Source organism: Mesocricetus auratus, unplaced genomic scaffold, assembly GCF_017639785.1.
Source record: "Mesocricetus auratus isolate SY011 unplaced genomic scaffold, BCM_Maur_2.0 Super-Scaffold_100010, whole genome shotgun sequence".
Lineage (NCBI taxonomy): Eukaryota > Metazoa > Chordata > Mammalia > Rodentia > Cricetidae > Mesocricetus > Mesocricetus auratus.
In genome coordinates this window covers 18,698,114-18,717,704 of record NW_024429194.1, presented here as the reverse complement: position 1 = coordinate 18,717,704, position 19,591 = coordinate 18,698,114, and the positions used below count along the sequence as shown (strand labels likewise).

Genomic DNA, 19,591 nt, shown 5'->3' with positions numbered 1-19,591 from the left:
TTTAGTGACGTGGAAGATTTGTCTTCATAGGTGGCTTATTTCACCGAGCACAGTGTCCTCCAGAATTGTCCATGCTGTAGCCCGGGATGGAGACTTTTCAAGGCTGTATGGACGGCCCACGGTGCCACATTTTGGTGTGTATGAATCCATGCATGCACATCTAGGTGGTTTTACACTTGAGGCATCCCAGCTTGCCATCTGCAGCCGTGGAGCAGAGCCAAGATGAGGCTGTGCCAGCTGGCCCTCTGCCTTGCAGTGTCATTGGTGTCACCAGTCCCTCATGCCAGCAGGGCTCTCTTGCTGTTATCAAACCCAAACACCACTGCAGGAATCTCTTCTCTTTCCCCTCGACACCCTCAATGCCCGTGAGCCAGTCTGGGCACGAGGTTATGCCGGCTACCTCTGGGTTGCCAGCTCTCAGCTGCTGTGCCATGGCCACACAAAGATGCAGACAAGTCACAGCTACCGTGTTGGGGACTGCGGCCTCTCCCCACCTCCCCGGACGGCGGGGAGCTTCTGTCTCCCGAAGGCGCAGCCTCCCCGGTTCACTGGGGTCCTTCCCCTGCAAGGTTCTTTCCCTAATTTCTCTAAGTCGCGAGAGGGAGAATGGAAGGACGCGAAGGCGTCTATGCTTAAAAGCTGTTCTGGACGCGATGCACACGGTGTGACCCGTGTAAAATCGCGAGTTTTGGAGGAAAGTCACTGGGTTCACACGCCTTGCCAGGCTACAAACACTGCTGGTTCCATGGAGACATTCTGAGTTGCATTCAACTAACACCACTTGACAAGGGTCTGGAGCCGCGCTGCGCTGCAAGGAGAAGCGCGCCTCTCGTTTCCAGTCGCCCTTTAGCCGCCGCGGGAGGTGGAGACCAGTCTACTTGGTGGCAAACGGTCACGCCCACGTCCCGCCTTTTCCGTGGGCGGGGACAGAACCTGCCAATCAGGAGTTCCGCCCCCTGGGGAAAGGCGTTTCCCCAGACTGGCCGCTTCCTTCGTAGACGCCGCTACACCGCTTTGCCTTCCTCACAGACCGGCTCTCAAGTCCGTTAGCTAGGCCGGAAGTGGAGACCCAGACGTCCCGAGAGCAGGCAGAGCCGGAAGTGCGATAGGGAGGTGCATACTGGCCGGAAGCCGAGCTGCGGAAGCGGCGGAGGTGTATCTCGGACAGGGTTGCTGCTCTGACGGAGGCGCTGCGGAGGCCGACGGTCGGGCGGCGGGGTCAGGGCGGAGGCTGAGGGCCGAGTCGGCATGGCGGAGGGCGGGAGCCCCGAAGGGCGGGCCGGCCCGGGGTCCGCAGGTAACGTGAGCGGCGTGGAGTGGTAGGGTACGGGGGGGCTGCGTCTCGGGTTCAGTCTGGGTGGCTCTCGGGCATCCCGGGCCTCGTCCTCCGTCCCCGGCGGCCAGGTTCGCGGAGCCGCACTCGGGGTCAGTAAGGCTTCGTGGGGCCCAGGGCTCGACCTCCGCCCTCGGCCTCTCGTGGACGGCCCTCCCGCGGCCATGTAACTGCCACCTTGTTAGCCGATCCTAGTCTACGGTGACCCCAGCTGTGGCATGGGGCACGGATCCTCTTCCAGGTCTGAGCACACTGGTCAGAGGTGGGGCCTCTGTATAGGGCAGGCTCCTTTTCCTCATCCCGTCTCGCCAGCCAGCGCATGGCCGAGATGGTGCATCACAGCCACTGGACAACCCCCCCCCCCCCCTTGACTACCATGCTGCCCCCAGCGAGCTTGCCAGTGACAGCGCTTACAGCGACACTTGACTCACCTTCAGAGAAAGGCTGACACTTGCCACCTGGTTAGCATCTCCACTTTGCAATGCTGCTGCTTGAAACTGAGAATTTCCAGGTACGTAGTTCCACATTGGGATCTTTCTGAGACTGACACGTTTGTAGTAAGTATCTTGCTATGTGCGTCTCTGGCTTTGGAGAGGCACTTGTTTTGTTCGGCGAACTCTCTTAGGTGTCAAAAATCTCAGAAGGCCACACAAATAACAGCCTTGTCATCCCTCCCTCTGTCTAGTCAACAAACTTTATTGGTGGTCTACTGTTGGCTGGCTTGGCTCACTTGAGGCTGTCAGGGTGACCTGAAAAGGCTAGATAAAGCCTCTGCCGCCAAGAACTTTGGTTGGCAGTGACTTTGTTCTCAGGGACAGACAAGATCTTTGAGTGGACTTCCCTGTCATTCAGGAGTGAGAGATGGGAGAGAGGTGGGTAAGAGACAACTATTTCTTAGTGTAAACAAAGGTCCTGTGGAAGAAACAGTGGTTTTGGTCCCCTGCAGTCTGCTTTGAGTATCTGTTTTGTTAGTGTGTTTCCAGCCTGGGGGTGGAGGGCAGGTCTGGAGTGCTATCTTGGGGGTTGCTGAGTTGTCATTGGATTAGATGATCAGAAAACACAAACGTGAAGTGGCCTTTGACTCTAGCACTGGGGGCGGTTCCGAAGGGGTCCTGGCAGAGTAGGATGGGCTGACAGGGTGGAGTTATGAGGCCAGCTCCACCTGGGGAAAAAGACTGGTAGCATTGAATAGAGGTGAGCAAACGGAGGTCCAAAGGCTTGATCAAGTCTAATGGTGCCCACTTTCCTGACAGTTACCCCATACATCTGAATCTTCCCCAACTTTGGCCTTGAGTTTTTATACCCATTGGCAACTGCAGTATACTTGCAATAGAGTGTAGTGATTGAAGGAGGACCTGGATAGAGCCTTAAAAAGTGGTTTCCAGGCTTGATGCCCGCCTGTTGATCTGCTGCACATCTGGTTGTTTGTGAATCTTGTTCTGCTGTTAGCCTTGTTGTCTTGGACTTGGAGATCCTGGAATGCTAGGATACTTACTCATCACCACGCCGTACCTTTAGGAGAGTCTTGTATTCAGTAGGGATTCAAAGTATATTTTTATTTGAATATGGAAACAACTTAAACATCTAGAAAAAGCCTGCTTGGGAAGGGCTGTGCTTTAGAGCTCTGCTTGGGAAGGGCTGTGCTTTAGAGCTCTGCTTGGGAAGGGCTGTGCTTTAGAGCTCTGCTTGGGAAGGGCTGTGCTTTAGAGCTCTGCTTGGGAAGGGATGTGCTTTAGAGCTCTGCTTGGGAAGGGATGTGCTTTAGAACTCTGCTTGGTTACAACATGCTAGGGCATCATCACAGGGTGGAGACTTGTATCTCAGCAGTTAGAATTTGTGTTGTTTTTATAACACCTGTTGGTGCAATGTTTTACAAAACTTTTCAGTCTCCTGGAGTTAAGTTTGGGCTGTGATCCGTGAGCAAAGATGCAGGTGTTTCCAAGCAGTTGATTAATTGTACAAATAATCTCCATTAACTACATTTTTCTCTCTGCTTTTGATGCCTGTTTTTGTTGTTGTTGTTATTTGTTTGGTTTTTGTTGGTGGTGTTGTTCAGTTTGGTGAGAATTTTGTTATCTAATATGGTAAGATTTTGTTTTGTTTTGTTTTTACCCCATTATTCTTTTTTTTAAAGATTTATTCATTTACGTATTTATCATGTTTACAACATTCTACCTCCATGTATGCCTGAACGGCAGAAGAGGACACCATATCTCATTACAGATGGTTGTGAGTCACCATGTGGTTGCTGGGAATTGAACTCAGGACCTCTGGAAGAGCAGTTAGTGCTCTTAACCTGTGAGCTATCTCTCCAGCCCACCCCATTATTCTTTTGTTTGTTTGTTTTTTGTTTTTCAAGACAGGGTTTCTTTGGCTGTCCTGGAACTGGCCTTGCACTCACAGAGATCCACCTGCCTCTGCCTCAAGTTCTGGGATTAAAGGTGTGTGCCACCACTGCCTGACTCATTAATCTTACTAAAACAAAATGCAATTCTCCCTTATGTATATCTACAAATAAAATTTGAAAATTTTGGTATATTTGGTATTAAATTTCTGAAGAGACTGGTTACATTTTATTTATGGGTAACCTTGAGACTTTCTCTAATATTGAATCTTCTCCTTCTAGTATGTGGTATGTATGTTTTTTCTATTTAGTCCGCTTTATTTTTTGTCATATAGGTTATATATATTTATATATATATACACACCATATACATACATACATACATACATATATATATATATATATATATATATATATAAATATTGTTTGTTTTTTTTCAAGATAGGGTTTCTCTCGCTTTGGAGCCTGTTCTGGTACTAGCTCTTATAGACCATGCTGGCCTTGAACTCACAGAGATCCGCCTGCCTCTGCCTCCCGAGTGTTGGTATTAAAGGCATGCACCAACCACCACCTGGACTGCATATTTTTTTTTTTTTTAGTTTTCTACTTTACTGAGGTATAATTTTTTTTCTCTATGTGTGAATATGCATATGTAGAGGTCACAGGTCAACATTTAAAGTTATCCTCACTCACCACCTTATTTTTGAAACAAGGTCTCTCACTGCACATGGAGTCTACAGATTTGGATCTAGCTAGATTGTCTGCCAGCCAGCCCAGGTATCCACAACCTCAGGGAGCCTCCCCTGCCCCCAGTAGAACTAGAGGCATGTGCTTTTTATACGAGTCTTGGCTTTTTATATGAATGGTGGGGATCTGAGCGTAAGGGCTCATGTTTGCATGGCAGGTACTACCAACTGAGATATCTCCCCAGCCTCTTGAAATGTAATTTCAATACAAAATGTTTACCTTTGAGATTTATTTCCTGTTTTTTTCATTTTCATTGCTACAACAAAATACCTGAGATAGGATAACTGTAAAGAAAAGAGATTTATTTAGTTCAGTCTTAGAGGCTGAATATCATGATTCGGGTTCTGATGTAGGTAGGCCTCTCACTTTACCTGTGGCACCCTGGGACAGACGGCAGTGGGGGAGTTGCAGTCAGTGCAATCTCCTGCTAGCCAGGAAGCCAGAGACTAAGTGGGGCTGGTCTCATGCTCTTATTACCCTCTGAAAGAACTAGCCAGGATCCCAGGAGAAATTCTTTAGTCCTGCAGGAAGACACTTTCCCCTGACCCTGTGGCTGAGTGTGATGCCACCCTGGTTAAAGGGCTTTGCTGTCTCCTGCACTACAACACTGGGACCACACCTCTAACACATGGACCTCTGTGGACATGGTAGTGCTCTGCTGAATTGTTTCTTATCCAGACACCTTTGCTGCTATTTTTCAGAGCTCACCTATTTTCCAAGTAGCAACTGTTGTTTGGCCCTTGGCTCAGGTTAACCAACTATCTTTGTAGTAAAGGAGATGGCTACCATTCTCTTTTCAGATACCCCCAATTCAGAGATGCTCTTACATACTTGGGATAAATTAGAGTAGTTACATGCTAGGTTTTTTGGCTAATATTTTAAATTTTAATTTGGTAGTACTTTATTTAGGTTCTTCTATGTTATGAAGTACTATTGGTTTATTGTTCCATTGTTCCTCAGTCCATCACATTTTCTTTTCTTTTTAGAAAAAAATTCTTATCAGACTGGGGGTCAGGAATGTGCTACTTTGATAGGGAAACTTTATAGCTTTCTCGTGTGAATTACTGTCTGGGATTTGGAAGTTCCTGTGTGGCTGGCAGGGAGGAGCCGTGTCAGAAGGCATCCTATTTGATTGGGAAACTTTATAGCTTTCTCGTGTGAATTGCTGTCTGGGATTTGGAAGCTCCTGTGTGGCTGGCAGGGAGGAGCCACCCTGATAGGAGCCCTCTCTTCAGTGCAGGTCCTAATCTGAAGGAGTGGCTGAGGGAGCAATTCTGTGACCATCCACTAGAGCACTGTGAAGATACAAGGCTCCACGATGCAGCCTACGTAGGGGACCTCCAAACCCTAAGGAACCTATTGCAAGAGGAGAGCTACCGAAGGTGAGCATCCCTACTGGGGCTGGTTACAGGTATTGGCCTGTGGGCCTTCAGGAGGCTGGAATTTGTAGTTTGGATTGCAGATTAAGACTGATGCTACAGGAATGCATTTTGATTTTAGAGGAGGAACAAAAGGAAGAATTATTGGTGGCCAGATATTTTGGCCAGGGGTTTCTGGGTTCAAGTCTGGCCCTGTGATTGGCTTTTGTGTTTTCTGGCAACTTGTCCTATCTGGGCATTGGCATTAGTTTCCTAGGTGTTTTTCTTGAAGACAATGTTAGAGACGTCAGTAGTGACCTTATCTCCCCAAGTCCCCCATGGTTCTTTAGAAAACAAAAAAAAGATGTTTATTTATTTATTTGAAGCAGGGTCTTACTGTTAAGAGAAGCTTTTTCCTTTGCTAGCCGCTTTGGTTTATCCCCCCGCCAGTCACCTGGGCTCTGCCGCGCCAGCCTGGTTCTAGATCCGTATGAGTCCCAAATAAACACACAGGAGGCTATATTAATTATGAAGCTGTTGGCCTTGCTTGTCCCTTACTGGCTAGCTCTGCCTTAAGTAATTACCCCATAATTGTTAATCTAAGTATGTTTCTTACCGGAGAATAGTTCCCGGCGTCCTACCCCCATGGCGTCACATGTTGACTCTCTTGCCTTTCTCCTTCCCAGAGTTCTCCTGGACTCCTAGTCCCTCCTATCTAGGTTTCCTATAGGCTCAACAGTACTTTATTGACAAATGCACAGGACTTCCCCCAACATCTCCTCTTTTCTGTTTAAACAAAAAGAAAGGTCTTAATTTTAACATAGTCAAATTATATATGACAGAACAGTTATCAAGTAAGAACATAGTTACAATATTTTAGCAAGATTTAAAGAAAATATCATCCATCCCATCCTTGTGAGTCCAAAGTCCTATATGTTGCTTATCTTTTATCATAACTAAGGAAAACTATAATTATAACTATCTGTCTTCAACTCCATCAAAGACCACAGAAGGATAATATATAAACACTAGGATTGACAGAGACATCTTACTGCCTGGACAGTCACCCGAAGTTCCTCTGTATTGTCCGGGCATCCATCTTCAGCCCATAGGCCACAATGTGTCTGCAACACTTCTCAGCAAAGCAGGAAATTTCAAAACTGTCCATCTGCATCAGCAGTCTGTCAGTCATTTTTCTGTGTCCTGCAGAAAGTCCCGTAGACTCTTCCATGAAGCAGGAACCCTGTAAGACTGAGTTCAACAGTCACTTTCCTGTGGGTCCTGCATGTCCAGATTATACAACAACAGTCAAACAGTCTAAGCAAGAGCAGTTTCTTGCCCAAATGGCTAATCTTGCCATGTTGAAAGCAAACTCCATAACGAGTTTCTTCGATGCCCGTTTTCCTCTCAGACATAATTGGTGCTGCCAGGAGCAGACATTTCTCATTGTCAAGAAAAACCCTAAACCATTTTAAATGCCATGTTCTGAAGGTCTTTGAGAGGTTTGAAGACTGTCCATCTCAAATATATTTCTGTATATCTAGAAAACCTAACTAACCTAACTATAAATTCTGACTATTATAAGTAACTATCTATAATCTGTATTTAATTACGCATTACATTTTAAAAGATCAGTATAAGCACAATACTTAATCAGGAGGAGAAATATACATATCACAAAATTGACCTTGAATTTGTATCAATAAATGAAAAACAATACCCATACCATAATTCCCCTTTTTTCCATTAAAAAAATATTGGCTGTGATCATTAGCCAATTATAAACAACCCCATTTAAATGAAAACAAAGATTTATAAACAAGATGGGAATTGGGACGTCGTTCATTCCAAACTGCTTCCTGCTGGAAGGGGGCGCTGTTCATACCATGGGGATCATGACAAAACTCAGAAACCTGTATAAGTCCGTATTTTCGGGGTCTGTAAGGCTGTATCATCTTAGCTGTCTCAGTCGTTGAAACACCTGGTCCACTGCTTCCGGGGGTCTTGGTTGGTCAAACCACAGAAGCCTGGAAGAAATCCTCAGCTTTTTATGTTCTGTGGAAACATAAATTAAAACTCCTTTTCCGAGTAACATATCCTTGTACTTAAATTTTGAAGTCAAGGCATTTTCAAAAGATAGAAGTTGGATTAATTCAGCAGCATTTATAATCAAGTGTACTTTAGCATTTGTTCCTTCCTTAGCAATCAAAAAACTGAAAAACACAATAGCGTACAGTATCCAGACTCTCTGTGTATTTTCCATCTTTACGTGGCTTATTTATTTATCTAATATTACTTTATTTCTTTCACTTTTATTTATTTTTCTCTGAGACAGGGTTTCTCTGTGGAAACCTGCCTGCCTCTGCCTCTGGAGCAATCCTACCGGCGTGTGCCACCACACCGCCGGCTTTTGTATTTATATACCACTTTGTCGTTTCATTTTCTCTCTCAATCTTACGTATATTTTTAAACACACTGTAAACCTTTAGAGATTTTTCTTTATCCAAGTCTGACTTTACTGTAAATCTTTATGTTTTTCTGGCCACGTGTCTTATCTGTAAAACCGTGGCTGTTTTAAACTGCCGGTTTTTCCGTCAAGATGGCGGGCGTAAGCGTGACTCCAGCTTACCGCCTCAGTCCATGCTGACATCCAGCAAAAGCTGCCACTTCCAGCTGTACGTACACACCTTTTAATTGTTAGCAGAGTCTCTTAAAACAACCTTGCTGGGTTTTTTTTTTTTTTTCTTTTTATGCCGAGTCAGGAAGACTCCGGTAAGCGAGCCACGTGAATCTCGGCTTGTCGCTAGCAAAACAGAGCACACCTGAGAAAAATGCTGCTATCAAAAATCTATGCTTTTCTCCGTTCTTCTGTTTCTAAAATTCCTTTAAAGCTTTTGTTGTTTTGCGTGGAAATTCAATCCCACTCCTGACAACCATTATGTTAAGAGAAGCTTTTTCCTTTGCTAGCCGCTTTGGTTTATCCCCCGCCAGTCACCTGGGCTCTGCCGCGCCAGCCTGGTTCTAGATCCGCATGAGTCCCAAATAAACACACAGGAGGCTATATTAATTATGAAGCTGTTGGCCTTGCTTGTCCCTTACTGGCTAGCTCTGCCTTAAGTAATTACCCCATAATTGTTAATCTAAGTATGTTTCTTACCGGAGAATAGTTCCCGGCGTCCTACCCCCATGGCGTCACATGTTGACTCTCTTGTCTTTCTCCTTCCCAGAGTTCTCCTGGACTCCTAGTCCCTCCTATCTAGGTTTCCTATAGGCTCAACAGTACTTTATTGACAAATGCACAGGACTTCCCCCAACAGTCTTACTATGTAGCCTTGGCTGGATCAGAACTCATTATGTAGACCAGACTGACCTCAAATTCACAGAGATCTGCCTGCCTCTGTCCCCTGAGTGCTAGGATTAAAGGTGTGTACTACTCTGCCTGACTATTTTACTTATTTTAATTGTGTGTGTATGGAGGTGGGTGGGTATATGTATGTAAATACAGGTGGCCCACAGAGGCCTGAAGAGGTCATCCCTTGGAATGGGGGTCACAGGTGATTGTGACCCACCTGATGCGGGTGCTGAGAATTGAACTCAGGTCCTCTGGGAAAGTGGCTCATGCCCTTAGCCGTTGAGCCATCTCTCTAACCTGTCTCCTATGGCTCTTTATCTTGGGTAGTTATTTTTCTACCGCCACTTATTGACATTCCTTTGATGTTCTCTTTTTCACTTCTCAGGTCTGTAGTGATCAGCCATAGGCCAGCTGACTTTCCACTATAGGGATGTGGCAGCTGCTATCTCCTTTGTTTTCTTTTCCTGGCCTCTTGATTACAGACTCCTTCTGGTCACTGAGTCTTGGCTCATACTGACTGAGGGCTGCATCTGGACAGTTTATTGCCACTGCTGACCAAGAATACAGTCCCTGTAACCTTAACGATCTCCTAGGCTCTCAGTTGCTCTGGGTCAGGATAGGAGGACATTACTATTACTGATTGTTTCTATCTGCAGAGGACTCCAGCCTTGGACCTTTATAGGTGGTCACTAGAAAGAGGGCATGCATGGCCCTGCTTTTCTTGCCCTGTGTCCTTGATGGATCTGAATATGTTTTACAGAGGAACAGGCTTTGGAATGTGGGTTAGGAATCTAAGAAATCTCAGTTTTAGTGCTAACTATTCTGCTGAAGCCTCTAGTTTCCTTGTCATGGGCCCCCATGTCTACTTTCTCTGCTTGATTTCAGCAGGGGCAATTGTGGAAGCCTTTCAACACATAGAACACAAAGGGCTGGAAATGTAGCTCAGGGGTAGAGTACTTGCATAGCATGTACAAGATCCTGAGTTTGATCTTCAGCACCATGAGAAAGAAAACAGAACACAAGTGAAGGTATTCTAAATCCGAGGGTTGGCTACCAAAAAGGCTGTCTTTCTTGGAAGCCTCTGCCAGTGTGAAAGGAGGGAAAGCAGCTCATTTGCCTGGCGTGATTCTCATAAGGTTTCTGTGTTCCCATCTAGCCGCATCAATGAGAAGTCTGTCTGGTGCTGTGGTTGGCTCCCCTGTACACCATTGAGAATTGCAGCCACTGCAGGCCATGGGAACTGTGTGGACTTCCTCATACGCAAAGGGGCCGAGGTGGACCTGGTGGATGTCAAGGGGCAGACTGCTCTGTATGTGGCTGTAGTGAATGGGCACCTGGAGAGCACTAAGATCCTTTTGGAAGCTGGTGCTGACCCCAACGGCAGCCGGCACCACCGCAGCACTCCCGTCTACCATGCCTCTCGAGTGGGTAGGGATGACATCCTGAAAGCTCTTATCAGGTTAGTACTGCAGGTCTGTAGCCATCCCTGCGTCTGTACTTGCCTTTCCTGCTCTAAGGGTGTGATTGTTAGAGGACTTGGAAGGACTACTTCGTTGGTGCTCTTCATTGCTCTCTGACCCACTGATGTTTTACGATTATTTTTCTGAACTTTTTGAGTTGTGTGCTTATTTATTTATTTTTAGCAATGTGAACTTTCAGTGTACTTTACCTTCATTTATACCTTTGGCCATATCCTCTAATGTTCCTTATTCTTTAAGTATTAAAAGTGTGTATATGTGTGTGTGTGTACCAGAAGGGAACATCAGATCCCCTGTTACGGGTAGTTGTGAGCCATATGATGCATGCTGGGAACTTAACTCTTGTCCTCTGCAAATTTAGCAAATGCTTAACTACCAAGTCATCTCTCCAGTCCCAGAAGCTTAGTTTTTTAAATAGCTGTAGTTGAGGTTGATTTCTTCTTTGTTCTTAGAGTTATGGAAGAGGATTTTGTAATAACAGTGAAGATATTCATTATTGATGTCACTCACACATATTGTTGTGAATGTTTGCACGGTGTGTTAGCCTAAGTTCTTTTCTTTGGGATCCCCCTTTTTTCTTTGCCATCAAATCTGCCAAAATTTAGGGAAATGTTTAAGTCTGTAATTACTGTTGTGACTTTTGTCAGTTGCCTCTGCATTTCAATTAGGTTTTGCTCTGAGTGTTGGGACTTAATTATATTAATATTACATCTACTTCAGTTTGAACCAACTTGTGTTCTTCCCTTTCATATTTTCAGTAACATTTTTCTACCATAGGTATCTTGTTCATCCCTTACTGTGGAGGCCAGCTAGTTCTATGGTAGGTCATCGTAGCTTTTGTAGCTAGCTGGCTCTTAGTGAGAGTGTTTGTGTAGAAAAGGAGCAGGTGAAAGTTTGTAGAAGACTGCCAGCGGTGGGCTCAGGTGAGTGAGCATTCTTGCCGGGTGCAGAACATGGCCTCAGCCACATTCTGGAAATAGAGTCTTTCAAAAGGGTTTTATACTAATCAGCTGTAGACTTGGTATGGGGAAAGAAAAATTGTCAAGGAGTTTTAAAATTAGAGGGCAATGAAGTTTGGGCTTTAAAAAAATCATTTAGGCATTTCTAGCCTGGCTATCTAGGCTACCTTAAATTCATGCTTTTTCTTTTTTTTTTTTTAAGATTTATTTATTTATTACAAACATCTACACACCAGAAGAGGGCACCAGATCTCATTACAGATGGTTGTGAGCCACCATGTGGTTGCTGGGAATTGAACTCATGACCTCTGGAAGAGCAGTCAGTGCTCTTAACCTCTGAGCCATCTCTCCAGCCCAAATTTATGCTTTTTCATCTTAGAGAATTTAAGGCATTAATGTGGAAATGTTTTTTTTAAGACAGGATTTTTCTGTGTAACAGCCCTAACTGTCTTGGAAATTGCTCTGTAGACCAGGTTGGCCTTAAACTCACCAAGATCTGCCTCCTGAGTGCAGGGATTAAAGGTGTGTGCCCACTACTGCCTGGCTGTGTTTTTGTATTTTTTATATTTGTGTGTTTGTGTGTATATACACATGCTTATGTTTACTACACAGTATGCCTGTGGGGATCGGGACATAACTTGTGGGAGTTGGTTTTCTCTTACTCTATGAATTCTCGAGATGGAACTCAAGTCATCAAGCTTGGCAGCAAGATCCTTCACCTGCTGAGCCATTCATTTGTGCCTGTGGAAATGTTTTTGATCAGTTGATGAAATTCTGTTTTAGTTCAGAAATCCCTGTGGCCATTTCAGACTATACATTCTGTTTCCTCTGTGGAGCATAGGGCACTACTCTGACAAGAAAGCACATTAGCATATATTATATTATTTAAAATCCTTCTATATTCTAAAGTATGGTGATTTACTTTTAGAAAATGGGGGTTTGCTGGATGTAATGATGCACACTTAATCCCAGCCCTGGTGAGGTAGAGGCAGATAGAGCTCTATGAGTTTGAGGCCAGCCTGGTCTACGTAGCATAGGTACATAGTAAGACTTTGTCTAAAAACAAGCAAGCAAACAAATAGCCAAAAACAATAAAGCAGGAAAATGAAAATGGTACTGTTAAATTACTAAATGGCTAATGTCATCTAAATAAAACCCAAACCTGCCTGCCTGCTTGCCTGTGTCATTTTTCCTGTAGGCTGTCTCTCATCTTTCATTATTGCAATTTTCTGGCCCTCTGTAAGGAACTTCCCCTGATTGTTTGTAAGCCGCCTTGCTCTGCATTGCTGATATTTTAGGATAGAAGGTAAGAAATGATGTTTCTGTGTGTTCAAAGTTACATTGATTTGTTCAGCTGTTTGGGTGTGTAGAGATAATAAAAGCAATAAAGAAATTTAGAAAATATTCAGTATTAAAATTAACTGGATCCTATTCAGTATATTTTTATGAGTTTCAAAGGCTGTCTTTCCTATAGCTCAGTTGCTACCAGATTGTCACACTGTCACACAAAGATTATCAACAATTTGGAAGACATGTCTCCATTGAGGAAGGAGGAAATGATTACTAAGTGAGATGTCAGTTTCCTTTTGTTAGTTGAAAAGTGAAGTGGAACAGTTTTCTGCTTGTATTCACCTCTCTCTCCTAGAAAGCCTCAGGTTTTATTTGTAGAGGAAAGGTGCCCATAAAGGATATTGGCCTTGTGTGTCCTCAGGCCTATGCTGCCTCAAAGAAGCACTTTTGATTCCAGTTCCTTTAAATACCCGAAGTGCTGGATGGAGACAGATTGTGAAACAGGACTGCTGGCTAAGACTGTTGGCCATCTGTCGTCTGGGCAGGGAAATGGCATTATTTCATCTTCTCTGGAACCTGGATATTAGGTCCCCCATGTTGTGTCCCCTCATCATTCCTATGTGTTGTCATTTCCTGTTGCAAGTGAAATAAATACTGACGACACAGTTTGTGAGACATCACAGAACTGTCTAGGGCCAGAGAGGGCTTAAGTGTACAGGTGGCCGGTGTCTGAGGAGATACGGTTTCTTATGTTGTCCAGGTGAAGTTACAGTCCATCAAAGTTACTTACTTTGAGGATCGCATTAATGTTACTGGTGGTTTAAGCCAGCTTTGTGTCCTTTTGACATGTCCTTACTGTTTTGTGAGCAGTTCCTTACTTTCTGACATAACAGGATAGTCTAAGCTCATTGTGAGTCGGTCCTGGAGTAAGTCCTCCCAGAGTCCAGTCTTCTTTCAGTGAAGAATGCTGTGCAGAAACAAAGATCTAAACTGAACAGAGTGGCACATGCCTGTAACCTAGCTATTTGAATGATTGCTCCCAGTCTGCGCAACATAGGGGGACCCGGTCTCAATAAGAAAAGAAAGCAAAACTGTACTGTCAGGCTGCATCCTTGGAGCCCAGGGTGTGTGTCCATATTCCTTTCTGTTCCCATTATTCACTGACTGGAGCTAATCTGCATCTCTTCCTGCCCCTCCTCACTCCCCCTTGTCCCATTTGGGCTCCATTGCCTTATGCCAAGCCCCTGTCCTTAGAAGGTCCCGTGCGTGCTTTGTCAGGACTCTGCCCCCTGTTGTAACTGACTGACTCTTGGTTAGAGTAAAAGAGATAAGTAGTTTGCACTTGACCTCAGACAGCTCAAATTGCAATATATTTGGGTGTCTGTGGAGCACACCAAGGGCAACAAAAAAGATTGGCTGTGGGTACTTCAGCACCAGCACCTGGTGAGAGATAGTCCTAATATCTGGACTGTCCTTGGGAGTCAGGAAATGGTCAACTCTGGGAGTCACTTTCTGACTGCTGTGCATCTGCCTCCTGGACAGGGCTGCATGATGCTGCCCTGCTGTGAAGCCATGTTCCTGCTGTGAATCCCTAAGTCCTTGCAATTGAATCTGATGCTGAGAGTATCCCTGCTAACCCTGTGAGGCTGAATGTGTAGACTGTCTGAAAAGAACACTCCGTCATGTTAGGGAGCATAGCATGGCTGACCAACTATGGATGTACTTGTGTTTGTTGGTTCCTTTTTACTCTCCTTTTTTAATGGTTGCTTCACTGTGTAAAGTGTTTACATGGTTCCAACTGTAATCTACACAACAAGGGGTATTGAGAAAGGTCTAGCGTTTAGCCTTGCCTCATTGTCCTGGTCTCCCTTACCCCTCTAGGTAAGCATTTAGGTCTATAATTTGTTCTTTAATATTACAAATGAGTAAATGCATGTGTATGACTGAATATTCTATTTTTTACATGGCAGACCTGTAAAATAAGTATGTACTGCACTCGTTCCTGTCTCACCTTTCTTACACATTCATGTGCTCTAGAGGACATTCCAGAACAGTATAGAACAATATTCCTCCTTCCCTTCATAGCTTCTCAGTTCTGCCTCTTAGGGATAAGCCAGACAGTCCTGTTGGTGGTTTCCTGGCTCAGCTGTTAGGAACAGTGCTTTAATGAATTGTCTTGTGCACACATCTTAGTTTTGTAAATGTGCCTTGGGAACAAATCCCAAGAAGTGTGATGGGTGGGTTCAAGGGTTAGTGCATCTGTAGTTTTGATAGAATTGCCAAATTTCTCTCCACAGGGACTGCTCCATTTCAGTTGTCTTAGCAGGGAGTGATAGTTCTGTTCCTATTAAAGCATAGCCAGTAAACACCGGGAGTAGAATCTTAGGGTACTTTAAAATTCAACAAAATTTTTTTATTGTGTGTGTGTGTGTGTGTGTGTGTGTGTGTGTGTGTGTGTGTGTGTGTGTGTGTGTGTGGGTGGGTGCTTCATGGCATGGGTGTGGAGGTCGGAGGACAACTCGAAGAAGTTGGTTCTCCCCAGAGTGTGGGTACCAGGGATTGAACTCAGGCCATCAGTCTTGACAACAAGGGACTTTACCCACTGAACCATCTTACCAGCCCCAAGTGATAAATTTGACCCAAATAAACTTTCCTAGTTTCCGTATTGTTTTATAGTTTATTTGTAATTCTTATCTATTTGGAATTAATCTTGGTGTGCACTGTGATGAATGAACTTAACTTTATCTTTTCCCATATGAATTTCCAATTATCCTGAGGAAGAAAGTATTAAAAAGTTCAAGACCACCCTTCCCCATTAAGACAGGAAAGTGACTGTGCATGTGCATTATAGCCTGAGTTTTTTCCTATTTTTGATGGGCAGTTAGTTGAGTCTTTAGATATGGTACCTGCAGATGAGAGGCCTGGCTGTGTTTGTGACCAGTGGAGTCTTCAGAGGCTCCCTGTGTGACTGTTCAATGCCTTCTTCGGGGTGCTGGACAGTCTTTGTGGTCTGCTTGACTTATTATAACTTGTTTTTCTCTTCCTGTAGGTATGGGGCGGACGTAGATGTCAATCATCACTTGACTCCTGACACCAGGCCCCCTTTCTCAAGGCGGCTTACCTCCTTGGTGGTCTGTCCTTTATACATCAGTGCTGCCTACCATAACCTTCAGTGCTTCCGGCTCCTCCTGCAGGCTGGGGCAAATCCTGACTTCAATTGCAATGGCCCTGTCAATACACAGGAATTCTACAGGGGCTCCCCTGGGTGTGTCATGGATGCTGTCCTGCGCCATGGTTGTGAGGCAGCCTTTGTGAGCCTGCTGGTAGAGTTTGGAGCCAACCTGAATCTGGTGAAGTGGGAATCACTGGGCCCAGAGGCAAGAGGCAGAAGGAAGATGGACCCTGAGGCCTTGCAGGTCTTTAAAGAGGCCAGAAGTAAGTTACCTGAACTCAGCACTGTCTTGTGATCTGGGGTTGATTGAACAAGTGAGATGTAATAGTAATTAAAACAGGACCTGGAGAAATGGCTCAGCTGTTAAGAGCACTGACTGCTCTTTCAGAGGACCTGATTCTTAGAGGCTCACAACTGTCTATAACTCCAGTTCTAGGAGGCCTTCCTCTGGCTTCTGCAGGCACTGCATGCATGTGGTATCCAGACATGTCCAGACATACTTGTATGCAAAACACCTGGTCATATGAAAATGAATAAGTAAATCTTAAATAATAAAACACTCCCCAGAAAAATTCTAGCTAAGCACTGATTAAAGCCCTCAGAGAGAGAGAGAGAGAGAGAGAGAGAGAGAGAGAGAGAGAGAGAGAGAGAGAGAGAGAGAGAGAGAGAGAGAGAGAGAGTGTGTGTGTGTGGGGGGGACGGTCAGAGGGCAACCTCAGGTACTGTTCACCCTTATTTTAGAGACAGGCTCGTAGAACAGCTGGGATCTGCTCTCCTCTCCCTTCCTAGTGCTGGGATAACACTGTGTGCCACTGCTCTTGGTTTCTTTGGGAGGATGAGTCTTGTGTTTTCATGGCAAGATCTTTACCAATTAAACTCTCTCCTCAGCCCCAGTGGTTATTTTGCCATTCCTAAACACCTAAAGCTGATGCCAAAAGTCTGAAAAAGTAGATGTATGCTTTCAAAGTTCTCAGAATTGTATTCTCTACTTTTTGCTCTGCTTTTTGACCTCATTGTTAGTTAATGGTTTCTTTTTCACATTGTTTTCTTTTTTATTTCTTGTTTCTTAGATCATTGTACCAAGTGATGGGTTTCATCATGTCTTTTTCTTTAAGTATTTTAATATAGTATATGTGTGTGGGAAATATGCATATGCCATAGCATGAGTAGAAATCAGAGGACAACTTAAAGGAGTCAGTTCTTTCTTTCTGCCACATGGGTCCCATGGGTTGAACTCAGGTGATTGTGTAGAAGTAGCATTCTCTGAGCCATCTTGTTGGCCCGGCCCATGGTGTTTTCATTCATGGGTCATTATGTTTTATTCTTACTCATTTTTGCCTTCTCTGCTCTTCTTACCCCTGACTTTCTCTTCATATGTGTTTTAGTGGACAGAGATATAAGCTCATTTTCTAGAGTTCCTCTCCTTTTTTAGTTCCACTCAGGTACCCTTAGACTGAGTTGTGTGATACATCCAGTTTTTGTTAAAAGGAAATCTGGAGTTCGCTTGTTTGTGTAGGAACATTTTGCCAAGGAGTTAGTAAGTCAGTGGCAAGAGAGTTTGAACGTTACCTGTGCTCGGGTTTGCTGTCAGGCTCTCTCGAAATTAGAAGCTCGCCTGTGTGGCCGTCTTATTTCCTGCCTGCTGTCTCTCCTCCCTTCACTCCTGCCATCTTGTCAGAGGACATCTGAATTAATAGTCTTATCCTCAGCCTCTTATTTCTCAAATAGCACCAGTGTGTCATGCCAGTTCATGGAAGCATGTTCTTGTTTAGCCTTCCTCCCAGTTGTTGGCTGATGGCCTGCTGGGAAGCAGGCTGATAGAATGAACCTTTCTCTTGTCATCATCTCCTGAAGCAGGGGTTTGGCTGTGTCCTTTTTGATCTAGAGCCGGACTGTCATCCTATTCTCTGAATTCAAATACTGCAAACTTGGTGTCCCCAGGCCTCCTTGCACCTGTTGGGACAACAAGAGTGAGGGTCATTTGCTCTCATCTGTGGGAGCCGCCTTTTCTAGGGCCCTGAGGATTGCAGAAGGAGGCTCTGGCATCAGATGAGCACATGACTGGTTAGATGGAAGCAGATAGCAAGGCCTTCCTCGCCTCCAGGGCCTTCTTGTCTCTGAGAGTAGGAAGTAGTTATGTTAGTGCAGTTGTGTCCACTATAGTCAGCTCTGGGCCTTTAGAACTAGAATAGAATAAACTTTTCCCTTCACACTCTCCAGGTATTCCCAGGACCTTGCTGAGTTTGTGCCGTGTGGCTGTGAGAAGAGCTCTTGGCAAATACCGACTACATCTGGTTCCCTCGCTGCCGCTGCCAGACCCCATAAAGAAGTTTCTGCTTTATGAGTAGAATTCAGATGCAGTGCTGACTGCAGTGAGGAGGCCGATCATCTGCAGTGAAAGTTGACACAGACTCTTGCATCCTCTGAACCACGTCCTGTGCTGCCAACTTGTTCCCTGGCTGTCAGTGAAGAAGAAACGGCCATGTTCTCTTGGATTATGATTCCATCTCAGGTGCTCGGGCCATCGAACACTCCTTGAGTCATTGTCAACTGAGAGGCGCATACAAACTTAATTTTGTTCTTCAGTATCTCTGTTTTGGATTTTTACTGTTATATATTAATGAAATGGGCTATAAATGTGCGGTATGGGTTGAACCTGCAAGCCTTGTAATAGCCCTAGAGGGTAAGCGTGTATTTTCCATAGCTATGCTTCTATTTATGTTTACTTTGCAATTTAATTGTTCTTTTTTAAGGCTTGATATCCAAACAAGAAGAGAGTTTTGGTAAGAAAATATGTAGCGAACAGAAACACAGTACACGCACTTGCTAGTCTGTTTTCTTGCCTGGGTTTGTCTGTATGTGCCGTCAGATTTGCATCCCTTCTTGCTGCTGCAGCCTCTCTCTTGGGAGTGTCTTCATTCCAACATGGTTTCTTGGCTGCATACACTGCCTGCTATCTTAGTTCATGAGGTCCCAGCACAGTGTCCACAGTGCAGTACCTGTCCTGGCAGGGGTTTTTTTTTTTTTTTTTTTTTTTTTTGGTTTTTTTCGAGACAGGGTTTCTCTGTGTAGCTTTGGAACCTATCCTGGCACTTACTCTGTAGACCAGGCTGGCCTCGAACTCACAGAGATCCGCCTGCCTCTGCCTCCCAAGTGCTGGGATTAAAGGTGTGTGCCACCAATGCCCGGCATGGCAGGGGTTTTCTGATGGCTGTCTCACTTTGGGGATCTTCAGACAGTGATTACCTTTAGAAGGCCCACCTGGAACTAGCCAGGAGGTGACTGCCTACATTCAGACCAGGGACAATCCCAATAGCACTCACTGCCAGTCATCACAGGATAAGATGACACTGGGGTGCTCCCTCCACACAGACCCTCCCATATAGAAAGTGGGAACTGTATCGGCCACCTGGGTAGCTCTGGTCTATAGGTGCCTACCAGGCTCTTTCTCCCTCTTTCTGGTCCAGTGCCTTTGTGGGCGCTCCTAGAGATCTTTCCCCGTCCTGCCCAGGGTTGGCGAGTGAGAGAGATGAGCTCAGTGCAGGCGTGAGGGTCATG

General features: G+C 45.0%; 1 protein-coding gene across 2 annotated transcripts; it reads left to right on the top strand.

Annotated features, from left to right (window-relative positions):
* The first annotated feature begins 968 nt into the window (after positions 1 to 968).
* Asb1 (ankyrin repeat and SOCS box containing 1) lies at positions 969 to 18,849 on the top strand. Of its 2 annotated transcripts, XM_005082197.4 has the most exons (5): positions 970 to 1,297; positions 5,665 to 5,806; positions 10,291 to 10,593; positions 15,911 to 16,296; positions 18,254 to 18,849. In XM_005082197.4, exons 1-5 carry the CDS (start codon positions 1,249 to 1,251, stop codon positions 18,379 to 18,381), a joined length of 1,008 nt encoding a protein of 335 aa, XP_005082254.1. In that variant the 5' UTR covers positions 970 to 1,248; the 3' UTR covers positions 18,382 to 18,849. The 2 variants fall into 2 exon arrangements, with proteins under 2 accessions (XP_021089789.1, XP_005082254.1); XM_021234130.2 differs by lacking the exon at positions 10,291 to 10,593 and having other exon boundaries at positions 969 to 1,297.
* The last annotated feature ends 742 nt before the right edge of the window (positions 18,850 to 19,591 follow it).